The sequence below is a fragment of the Triticum urartu genome, chromosome 3 (genome assembly GCF_003073215.2).
Source record: "Triticum urartu cultivar G1812 chromosome 3, Tu2.1, whole genome shotgun sequence".
Taxonomy (NCBI): Eukaryota; Viridiplantae; Streptophyta; class Magnoliopsida; order Poales; family Poaceae; genus Triticum; species Triticum urartu.
This window is the reverse complement of record NC_053024.1, coordinates 559,015,887-559,028,470: the sequence shown is the minus strand read 5'-3', so window position 1 is coordinate 559,028,470 and position 12,584 is coordinate 559,015,887. Positions and strand designations below refer to the sequence as shown.

Below are 12,584 nucleotides of genomic sequence, written 5' to 3'. Positions count from 1 at the left end.
AGATTCTTCTTCAGATGTGGAGACAGCTTTTGTCTTCAAGGCACGAGTTCGCCCATAGTTGGGACCGTAGATGTCTCTTTTCTCAGAAAGCTGAAACTCGTGTGTGTTGAGCCTCTCAAGTATGTCAGACGGATCGAGTGTCTTGAAGTCAGGACGTTCTTGAATCATCAGGGCTAGGGTGTCAAATGTGCTGCAAGTGATTCAGTTGTGTCTTGCCGGGTTCATTCTTGGTGTTGTCAGTGGCGGCGAGTGCTTGTAATACGACTCACTATAGGGCGAATTCGAGCTCGGTACCCGGGGATCAAACGTGAGCTGGACATTCTCATTGTCATTTCTCTTGAAGCGGTTGAAGAGGTTGCGAAGGACACTGATTCTCTGATCTCTCTGGGTTGAGATGCCTTCATTGACCTTGGAGAGCCAGTCCCAGACTAGCTTAGATGTTTCCAAAGCACTTACACGGCCATATTGTCCTTTGGTTAGATGACCACAGATGATGTTCTTGGTAGTGGAGTCCAGTTGAACGAACTTCTTGACATCCGCAGCGGTGACACCTTCACCAGCCTTGGGAACGCCATTCTTTACGACATACCATAGGTCCACATCAATGGCTTCAAGATGCATGCGCATCTTATTCTTCCAGTAGGGATATTCAGTTCCATCGAAGACGGGGCACGCAGCGGAGACTTTAATTATCCCTGCAGTCGACATAGATAAAACTCCAGGTGGTTAAACCGAATCACACAGAACAAGGGAGTACCTTGCTCTGATACCAATTGAAAGTGCGTCATATCTACTAGAGGGGGGGTGAATAGGCGATTTTTATGAAAGTCTTCTAAACGTGGAAGTTTCGAAGACAAGCGATAGAAATAGACCTATTACCATGCAGCGGAAGGTAGACTACACTAGGCAAACCATAGTCAAGTATTCAATGAAGTGAAAGCACTATGACCTATAGTAGCTAGGTAGTTAGGATCAGGTAGGAAGATATTATGAAGCCAAACAGAATACGCAGTCACTCGGTGAAGACAAAAGATAGTAAGTAAAGGGAAAGGAAGGATAATTGTCGAGTGAGATCCATCCACTACCATTATGTGAAGTCAACTCGCAGCTGCATATCGAATGCCAACTACAACTACTAGAGTCAACGTTGTGGATTCAACCCCTGGCATGCCGTGCCATGCCAACCATGCAAGCCTAAACATGGTACAGAATACTGCGTGTTACCAACCTCCATGAGGACGCCATCACTGCTGACGCAGACGATCCCGTCGTATCTTACAAGGTCGAGAGAGGATGCCACCTCCCGGGCATGCCCCCGGTACCGGGTCTCTGAGACAAATTAACGAAAGCACGGACCAGACGGATCAAAATAACCGCAAGAGCCAAGAATGTAGGAGAAGAAGATCGCTTCAAAAAACCATGGAGAACCTTGCCTTGCATTGTGACTTCGACGTCGACGGCTTCGAACAGGGGCCTGATCTCTGCCTCATAGATCTTGCTTGCCCGTCTTTTGCCGCCGTAGGGGTTGATGAGGACGAACAATCTCTTGGGCCGCCCTGTTATCGCATGTTCATCACGAAATATGAATCATTTACGCTAATGGAGCATCGCATTATAAACTACTAGAAACAGCTGATATAATCCCGTAAAAAATTACTAGTTGATGAAACAGAGGAGCATCTCGTCACATCTAGATTGGAGAAGCACTGTGCATCATCAGAGGAATCGAAAAATCCGAGACAGTTTGGACCAGCACGACGGACGGAGGCACCAAAGGCACGTACCTATCGAGTCCAAGCATCCCCGTAGCGTCTCGCCCCAGGCCGCGGCCGCGCCCTCGCCGTCGGCCATCTCGAAGACGTACTCCCTCCTGCGCCTCTTCCCTCTCGCTTTGGCGCGCGACGGCGGTCTCGCGGCATCCTCCGCCACGAAGGCCCTGACGACGACCTCCTTGCCGCTCGCCTCGGCTCCGAGCACGTCGGCCTCCAGCGAGAGGCTCCTCTCCGCCGTGGCCCCAGCGCAGTGCCACCAGAGCTCGAGGCAGCCGCCTGTGGTGGAGAGTGTCGCTTCGGCCGTCATGCCGTTCACGCGGACCTTGGTCGCGGTGCCGGCGCCGCCGGTGGCTTGCCGGTCTTCCATGGCGGGGGGAAAGAGCTAGAAGAGCGTGAGATGCGAGATTGATTTTTTGGCGCCGAGTTGGGCCCGCGCGGCAGGGCAGAGGAGTCGGAGATATGGAGATGCGGATCGATCTACGTACGCGTGGGTTTCCGACTTGCGTGCTGCTCGCGGGCTCCACCGCTCCAGTGGTCGGCTTGTTGCCGTGGGTTTGAGTATTTTGGACGAGAAGAAAATGTACGTTATCTTTTAGAGTATTTTTTTACTTTGGAAAAGAAAACGTACGTTGTCAATAGAGCATTTTAAAACTTTTTTTAAGAAAGCCTTCGATTTTTCGTCATGCCATGATAGTACTGAAGGAAATATGCCCCAGAGGCAATAATAAAGTTGTTATTTTATATTTTCTTATTTATGATAAATGTTTATTATTCATGCTAGAATTGTATTGATCGGAAACCTAAATACATATGTGAATACATAGACAAACACTGTGTCTCTAGTGAGCCTCTACTTGACTAGCTCGTTGATCAAAGCTGGTTAAGGTTTTCTAATCATAGACATGAGTTGTCATTTGATAACGGGATCACATCATTTTATTGCTATTGTTTTCTTCATGTCAAATACATATTCTTTCGATTATGAGATTATGCAACTCCCGGATACCGGAGGAATGCCCTATGTGCTATCAAACATCACAACGTAATTGGGTGATTATAAAGATGCTCTACAGGTATCTCCGAAGGTGTTTGTTGAGTTGGCATAGATCGAGATTAGGATTTGTCCGAGTATCGGAGAGGTATCTCTGAGCCCTCTCGGTAATACACATCATAAGAATCCTTGCAAGCAAAGTGACTAATGAGTTAGTTACATGATGATGTATTACGGAACGAGTAAAGAGGCTTGCCGGTAACGAGATTGAACTAGGTATGAAGATACCGACAATCGAATCTCGGGCAAGTAACATACCGACAGACAAAGGGAATAACGTATGTTGTCATAACGGTTCGGCCGATAAAGATCTTCGTAGAATATGTAGGAGCCAATATGGGCATCCAGGTTCCGCTATTGGTTACTGACCTGAGAGGTGTCTCGGTCATGTCTACATAGTTCTTGAACCCGTAGGGTCCGCACGCTTAACATTCGATGACGATATTGCATTATATGAGTTATGTGATTTGATGACCGAATATTGTTTGGAGTCCCGGATGAGATCACGAACACGGCGAGGAGTCTCGAAATGGTCAAGAGGTAAAGCTTGAGATATAGGTGATACGTCTCCAACGTATCTATAAATTTTTATTGTTCCGTGCTATTATATTATCTGCTTTGGATGTTTTATATCCATTAATATGCTATTTTATATTATTTTTGGGACTAACCTATTAACCTAGAGCCGAGTGTCAGTTTCTATTTTTTTTCTTGTTTTTGAGTTTTGCAGAAAAGGAATACCAAACGGTGTTCAAATGGACTGAAACCTTCGCGATGATTTTTCTTGGACCAGAAGACACCCAGAGACTTGGAGATCAAGTCGGAAGATCCGCGAGGATGCCACAAGGGGGGAGGGCGCGCGCCCCATCCTTGTGGGCCCCTCGTGACTCCCCTGGCCTAATTCCTTCACCTATATATTCACATATATTCCCAAACCAACAGAGGCATCCACGAAAACACTTTTCCACCACCGCAACCTTCTGTATCCGTGAGATCCCATCTAGGGACCTTTTTCGGCACCCTGCCAGAGGGGATTCGATCATGGAGGGCTTCTACATCAACTCTATTGCACTTTTGATGAAGCGTGAGTAATTTACCTCATACCTACAGGTCCATAGCTAGTAGCTAGATAGCTTCTTCTCTCTCTTTGATTCTCAATACCATGTTCTTCTCGATGTTCTTGTAGATCTATTCGATGTAATCTTCTTTTGCGGTGTGTTTTTCGAGATCCGATGAATTGTGGATTTATGATCAACTTATCTATGAATACTATTTGAATCTTCCTTGAATTCTTATATGCATGATTTGTTATCTTTGTAATTGAAAGTGTGTTATATCAACTAGAGGGGGGGTGAATAGGCGGTTTTTATGAAATCTTCACTGAGGAATTTCAGGGTGGGGAAATTCCTGAGTGAAGAACTACTTGCAGCGGAATAAGTACTCAGAAGTAAACATAACAGAACATGAGCATGGTCTTCATGATGAAATGAAAAACAAGCACAGAGTACAGAAAGCGTAAACAAAGGATGAAGACAAACAGACTGAAAGTGCGTTATATCGACTAGAGGGAGGGTGAATAGGCGATTTTTATGAAAGTCTTCGAAACGTGGAAGTTTCGAAGACAAGCGATAGAAATAGACCTATTACCATGTAGCGGAAGGTAGACTACACTAGGCAAACCATAGTCAAGTATTCAATGAAGTGAAAGCACTATGACCTATAGCAGCTAGGTAGTTAGGATCAGGTAGGAAGATATTATGAAGCTAAACAGAATACGCAGTCACTCAGTGAAGACAAAAGATAGTGCAATCATACAATGACTTCACAAGGACCAACAGTAAGTAAAGGGAAAGGAATGATGAAACCAGTGACTCGTTGAAGACAATGATTTGTTAGACCAGTTCCAGTTGCTGTGACAACTGTACGTCTGGTTAGGGCGGCTAGGTATTTAAACCTGAGGACACACAGTCCCGGACACCCAGTCCTGAACACACAGCTCAGGACACCCAGTCCTCACCGTATTCCCCTTGAGCTAAGGTCACACAGACCTCGCCCAATCACTCTGGTAAGTCTTCAAGGTAGACTCCCAAACCTTCACATACTTCGTTCACCGGCGATCCACAATGACTCTTGGATGCTCAGAATGCGACGCCTAACCGGCTGGAGGATTCACAGTCCTCAAGTGTAATAAGTCTTCAGATCAACAGACAGGAAGACTTAAGTGATGCCTAACACTCTTTGACTCTGGGTGGTTAGGGCTTTATCCTCGCAAGGAATTCTCTCTCAAAGGCTTCGAGGTGGGTTGCTCTCAAACGACAAAAGCCGTACTTTAACTCTGAGCAGCCAACCGTTTATGGTTGTAGGGGGTGGGCTATTTATAGCCACTAGGCAACCCGACCTGATTTGTCCGAAATGACCCTGGGTCACTAAGGAACTGACACGTGTTCCAACGATCAGATTTCAAACACACACGGCAACTTTACTTGGGCTACAAGCAAAGCTGACTTGTCCGACTCTGGACAAGATTTGCTCTCATAGTCTTCACTCGAAGACATAGGTTTTGGTTAAGCATCACTTCAGTCATTCTGACTGGTTCTCTTGGACCCCACTTAACAGTACGGTGGTTCCTATGACTCAATAAAGAAGAAAAAAGAACTATGAAAGATCTAAGTCTTCGAGCTCCATAGGCTTCATGCGATGTCTTCTCTTGTCATAGTTTTCAATGTGAGTATCTTCACATACCACCTTTGACATCAATGTCTTCATACATTTTTAGGGGTCATCTCTGGTAGGAAAACCGAATCAATGAGGGACTTCTACCTGTGTTATCCTGCAATTCTCACAAACAAATTAGTCCCTCAACTAGGTTTGTCGTCAATACTCCAAAACCAACTAGGGGTGGCACTAGATGCACTTACACAGACTGAAGAAATTGAACTGAGAAAATTGAGAAAGTCTTTAGTCAAAGTCTTCAAACAGATATGAACAAGGTCACTACACAGAAATGAGGAAATGGAAGGGTTGAGGAAATGAAACCAGGTAGCTTGGTGAAAACAATGATTTGGTAGACCAGTTCCAACTGATGTGACAGTTGTACATCTGGTTAGGGCAGCTAGGTATTTAAACCTGAGGACACACAGTCCCGGACACCCAGTTCTGAACACGCAGTCCAGAACACTCAGTCCTCACCGTATTCCCCTTGAGCTAAGGTCACACAGACCTCGCCCAATCACTCGTGGTAAGTCTTCAGGTGACTTCGAAACTTTCATAGACTCGGTCACTCGGCGATCCACAATTTCCTCTTTGATGCTCTAGACCATGACATCTAACTATCTGGAAGATGGACAGTCTTCAAAGGTAACAAGCGTCGGATCCACGCAGGATCAATCTCTTCAGTGATGCTCAATCACTTAGGGTTTGTAGGTGTTTGGGTTTGGTTTTTGCTCACTTGATGATTTTCACTCAAAGTCCTCGGAGGATGGGATGCTCTCAAATGACAAGTGTCAGTTTCTCTTGGAGCAGCTAACCAGCTAGTGGTTGTAGGGGGCGGCTATTTATAGCCTACGGAGCAGCCCGACATGATAAGGCATAAATGCCCTTCAATGATATGACCGTTAGGTGGGTAGATATTTTGGGATAGCTGGCGCATAGCACAACAACGGTTGGAATTTTGAGTATCAAATTCCTTAGGGCTATCATGTTCCTCACTGTGTAGTCAATCCACACTGGCGAATTCCTAACTCCTCAGTTTGAACAAATTCCTCAGAGACTAGAAGAACTTCGTCTCTGTCACTGAAGAAATTGACTGAACTGTATGAGATTTCCAATGGCTTTACTCGAAGGGATTGGTAGGTGTAGGATTTGAGTTGAGCATCACTTGGAAAATTTTCCTTAGTATTTCCTCGACCCCCTTTAATAGTACGGTGTTTCCTATGACTCAAGAAAGAGAAAATGAAACTACAAAAACAAAAGTCTTCACGCTTCATGTTCCTTGAACGAATACCAAGTCTTCAGGATTACACCAATTTCTTCACTTTCAAAGTCTTCAGAAAGTCTTCAGAAATACAAAGTCTTCAGACGAAGAACTTCATTTTAGGGATCGACTTTCTCTGTAAATATCAAACTCCTCATAGACTTATAGACCTGTGTACACTCACAAACGCATTAGTCCCTTAACCTATAAGTCTTCAATACACCAAAATCACTAAGGGGCACTAGATGCACTTACAATCTCCCCTTTTTTGGTGATTGATGACAATATAGGTTAAGTTTTCAACGGGATAAACATATGAAGTGTAAATACTGATATTGAGGATTTTGATTGCAAGATATTGAAGAACTCCCCCTGAAGATGTGCATAGTGAGGAATTTGCTTTTGAAGCAATGCACAATTGAAGAGTAGAATCATGGAGATCTCCCCCTATATCTTGTAATTCATACACGCATTTAACATATAATGTGAAGAATTTGAAATGCATGATAAAATATGGTGACTGATGTAATTCAGCATGCGTGCATTAACATTAATGAGGAATAAGCATGCAGAAAAACTCAGCAAAAGTATCAGACCACCATAGGGTTTAAGTTTACAACTCGATCGAATAAAGTCTCAAAAGAACGAGAGTTGTAACTTCGAAAAAAACGCCCATATAAGTAGACCTGCTTGAAGACTAACTCAAATTTCTCCCCCTTTGTCATCGAATGACCAAAAGGATCGAAAATGAGGACTAACGCCCCTGAAGAATATCAAGTTGATGGAGGAGCGTCAGCGTTGTTGGGGTCGTTTGTCGTTGTAGGGCCTGCCGTAGTGTCGTCCAAGTCTTCATACTCGTCGGTGTCGCGGGATCAAGAATAGGAGCTGGCCACCAAGGTAGGAACTTTGACCTTCTTGAATTTCTTCGGAGGAGGTGCAGACCAGTCAAAGTTCTCCTTGAGAACCATTTGCTTCAGATCTTCCTCGCCATACAGATGTGATAAGACAACCCAGGTGCGAGCGAAAATTTCATGGAGGTAGTAGTGGTTTTTCTTCACTGCATTATGTGTAGCAGTCATGTTGTGAAGAATTGAACCAAACTGACGCATAACCCATTTATGGTTGTGATCCACCTTCCGGTGAAGACTAAGAAGCAGCTCACGGTCAGTCATCACTCTTGGAGCTGTGGCTTGAGGAGTAGACTTGGGTGCATTTGCAGTAGAGTCATGAGTGGTAGAGTCATCATTGGTGGAATAAGATGCAGCTTTGTGAAGCTGACCATCCAATGGACGAATGCCTTCATCAATGATGACAGGTGCCTTCCCTTTTTCATCAGTTGAGGTAAAGGCCTGCTTAAGGACTTCAATCGGGGGTAGGTAGCTGAGGTGATTCTAAAAATCAGCCTTGTAGTTGAGTGAAGACCTTGTTCTAAGGAATCTCGTAATCCAAGGAGCATAAGATTTCAACTCAAACAGAGAGAGTGTAACATTTGGCCAGAGTCCTCATGAAGAAATCATAGTAATTGACAAGAATGCTATGAATGATGTTGAATAGCAGATTCTTCATGATGCCAATAATTTCCTCACCAGATGAGTCGTGGCCTTTGATAGGACTTATTGTCCTTGTCAGAATGCGATAGACTGTTCTGTGCACATAGAGTAAGTCCTTCACAAGGAAGTTGGTCCTTGGGGCTTGACCGGACTTCAGAGGCTTCATTAGAACTTGCATGTAATGAGCAGTGAGTTCAGGTTCTTGGTACAGGCAGCGAGCTCCTTCACTTGGTGGACTGATGGGCAGGGCGTGAAGTAATTAAGAGGCCGGTGCCTTATAGTGAGTGTTATCGGTCATCCAGTCGAAGACCATGGTGTTGATATCTTCAGGATCACCTGTGATATGCAGTGTAGCGTAGAACTGAAGAATAAGCTCTTCATTCCAATCAACAATGTCAGAGCAAAAGTTGAGGAGGCCTGCATCATGAAGCACACCGAGGACAGGAGAGAAACAAGACAACGATTCCATGTCCACGTGAGGAATATGCTCATGGTAGAAGATTTTGTCCTTGTTGAAAAGCAGTGAAGAATAGAAGTTGGCCTAGCTTGCAGTCCAGAAACGCTTCCTCCTTAGACGAGCAGAGTCATAAGGATTGTAGTCAGTGAAGAATACATGCTCGCCAGAGAAGTCATCAGCCTTGAATTTTTGCTTCTTCGAGAAGGGAAACTTTGGCTTGGGGTGAGGAGTGTTGGTTAATTGCATCACAACCTCAGGGATCTCGATCTCAGGTTCTGCAGGCTGAGGAATTTTAGGTTCTTCTTCAGTGGCAGCCTGGGACTTCAATTCTTCATTTACGTTTTCTTCAGCACTAGTGGCTGGAATTTCTTCATGAACAGATGGGGTTGCATGTGGTTCTTCAGATCCCATTTGTACTTAAGTAGCTACAGGGGACTGAGGAATTTGTTGAAGAGATGTGAACAAAGGAGAATTGGGATGCTGACTTTCCCAAAAGTCATCATTCATCACTGGAGTAGTGCTTCCAATGTCCACATCTTCTTCTTCATCCATTTCTTCAACGCCGGCCTCTTCAGCAGTGAACTGAGGCATGTGCGATGAGATAAGTGGGGTTGAAGGGATTTCATCCACTTCAATTTCTTCATCCAACAGCTCTGACGAAGCAGCAGAAGGAATGTCATCATCTGATCCGCTTGGGATCACGTATTCTTCATCAAAAGGAACAAGGTCCTTTGATGGCATGGACGAGACATGAACAACATAAATTGGATTGTCATAGGAGCTTGTCAGTGGCTTCATTTTTTCTGAGCTGAAGAATCTGATGCAGTTGATGCCTTCCTTTTCTTCATAGCTGCATGCTCTGCAGCCTTGGTCTTCTTCACATCTGATGCAGATGGAGGAATAGGAGTTGGTGTAGTCGCAGGAGGAGCAGAGGAATTTGGTTCAAGATCTTCAGGCACAACTAATGTAGTCGCCCTGACTTCTTCATTTTCTTGAGGCGCAATACTAGAGGTTGCCCTGGCAATTTCTTCAGCAGCTGTAATGCAGTCATCAGCCCTGGAATTAGCATTTTCTTCAGCAGCCTGAGTGTCATCAGCGATGCTGGCATTTTCTTCAGTAGGCTGAGCAGATGCAGTAGCCTGAGGAATTTCTTGTTGCGATTGGGCAACAACAGTGGAGGTGAAGTTGTCAGCGAGTCTCACAAAACGAACCTTGGATCCCAGCCAATCAGCATGGTATGCGTCAAATTCATCACTGAGTTTCTTGATCTCAGACTGCATATTGACGAGTTCTTCAGTTGTCATAGAGACAACGTTTTTCTTGAGGAAGCGCTCCTTTTTGTACTGTGCTTTCTTGATTTGCCTGGCCTTTTAAAATTTCTATTTCTCTTCTTGAATGAAGTGACTCAACATATGACTTTGGCCAGGAGTCAACTTGAAATCAGGCATGGGAGTGTTGGGGTCCTTGTGCCAGAGATCAATGTAATCAAGGATCAACTTTGGATCCAAAAGCAGAGGCACACTTGTGCCTTTGGCTCTAGCGGCCCTGACTTGTCTGTCCCTGATGATTTCAGCAAGTTCTTCATCATCAGCTTCGTCTTCATCAGACGGTACTTGAAAAGCGACCTTCTTCTTTTGAGGACTTGGTCAAGAGCCTCGTCCAGTAGTTGCCTTGGTCTTCAACAGAGTGGGACCAGTTGAAGAATGCAGTGGTGCTGAGGAACTAGCAGATGCTCCTGAGGCAATAGAGATGCCTGCTGTCCTTTGGCATGTGGCGAGATGCACATGTGCTGAGGATTTGGTCGGAGCAGCTGAGGACTTTGGAGGAGCAGGTGAGGGTTGAGGAATTTGTCGTGAGGGTTTTGAAGAAACTAGCCGCGAGGGCATAACTGAGGAACTTGGCCGAGAGAGCATTTGAGTAGAAGCACTTGGCTTATGAGCCGTCTTCTTTGGCATAGCCTTCTTGGGCTTACTTGTACAGGCCTCAGCAGTGGCAGCAGCAGCAGAGTCTTCATTGAATTTCCTCACTGCTTCCTTAGCAACTCTGGCAAGCTTGGCCTGGCGCTTGGCCCATTCATCAGGATAATCCTCACCACGCTTGAGGCTGGTGGGATCAGCTACTTGGCCAGGTGCCAACGGAGGTCTCGGGCATGGAGGATGAAGAGAGAATTTCTTCATATACTTGGGAGTGACATATCTGTATCCCTCCATTCCCGTGCCCATCTCCTCTCTATTCTTTGGATGCGCACTTTGCGCTCATTCTTGGTTTCCTTTCCATGAGTGGCCTCATCAGGAGTGCAATAATCCTTGTATATGTCCTCAGGGATTTCAAACGCAGTGTTGACTTCCAGCCTCTTTCCTCCCTTCTGAGGTTTCTTGCCATCTGCCATTTTCTTCAGCTGAGGGTTTTTAACATTTGAGTTCTCTGAAGAGGTACACAACTTTTCTTCGAGGAACGCTGCAAATGAGTTAAGTTGATGAGAACCTAATGATTCAGTAGCGGACATGAGTACCTGTGAACAGAGTATAGGTGCGAAGAATTTGGAGAGGTCATATGCGTTCTCAAAAGTTTTTGCAAAAAGAACAAGTTTGAGGAAATTGACCAGATGAGTCTTGAAGAATTTCACTAAGCATTCTTTGACTTAGGTTCCAGAGTTGTACAGATTTGAAAATCCACACAACTCAGGAATCTTGAAAAAATGTTGCTTAGAGAAACAGATCAAGAACATATGATATGTGAGGTGTTTAGTGTGTGAAGAGTTGAGGAATAAACATCTTTTGAAGATTTGAAGAAAACATCAGAATCAACAAGGGCAGTAAAAGTAACTTTTAATTACCCTTGATGAAGAACACGACGAACTAGGAAGTGTAGATTCGAAGCTCGTCGGTTCAGATCTTCCACGCCCTAACTTGGCTGAGGAAGACAGCTACGGCGGCGCCGGAGTGAAGAAATCCGCCTCCGACGTGAGTATGGTGGCGACGAGGTCGAGGCAGTGAAGATCTTCCTCACCGGCGACGATGGAGGTAGCGGCGGTGCTAGGGTTGGGAAGCTCTAGCGAGGGAGTGAGATCGAGCGGAGTAAAAGTGAAGTGAGGAAGGGAGAGGGGTATTTATAGCCGAAGTGAAAAAACCGCTCGCCCGAGGAAATAGGACGAACGTGCCCCTGACCTTTCTCATTCGCTTGACATGTGTCACCCACGTATAGAGAGGTGAAGATCGTGTGCGATCGTGGGTGAATAGATAAACATCGCATAGAATGCGGAACGGTTTGAGCGGCGAAGCCGAAAATTTAGATAAGATACGTTTTAAAGTTCCGTTCGCAATTTCTTTAGCTGACAAGAACACAGTGAAAATTTTGAACGAGATTCAAATAGAATGCACATGAAGAATTTGTGAATAGACTGGGTTGAGTTTAGCATAGAGGAGGAAGGGTCCGATCACATTCACTTGTAGAACAAGCAACTTGAAGAAATAGCAATAAGTGAATGTGGTAGAGGACATAAACTCACATATATATATATAGCCAATGAAGAACAACGACAGAAATGGTGAAGACAATGCAAGTTGAGAAACAACTGAGGAATTTCAAAGAACTGAGGAAAAACTCAATTGAAGATTTTCAACATTTTGTGGTGGCGTGACCCACCGTATAAGAATGATAATTTCAGACACCGCGTACAATTGTCGTAGGGTTCTGAGAATCAAATTATTCGTTAATTTCTTCACACTTAGAGTGTTATTCTTCATTGATTGAAGAAAAACGTTTCTTCATGTGTTGCACA

At 44.8% G+C, this 12,584-nt stretch overlaps 1 protein-coding gene across 1 annotated transcript; it reads right to left on the bottom strand.

Annotated features, from left to right (window-relative positions):
* Window positions 1–1,141: 1,141 nt before the first annotated feature.
* Window positions 1,142–2,139, bottom strand: LOC125546953 (sphingosine kinase 2-like). The gene is made up of 3 exons (XM_048711035.1): window positions 1,785–2,139; window positions 1,419–1,556; window positions 1,142–1,329 (listed from the first exon to the last, which is right to left on the bottom strand). The coding sequence occupies exons 1-3, from the start codon at window positions 2,137–2,139 to the stop codon at window positions 1,142–1,144; spliced, it is 681 nt and encodes a 226-aa protein (XP_048566992.1).
* Between the last annotated feature and the right edge of the window lie 10,445 nt (window positions 2,140–12,584).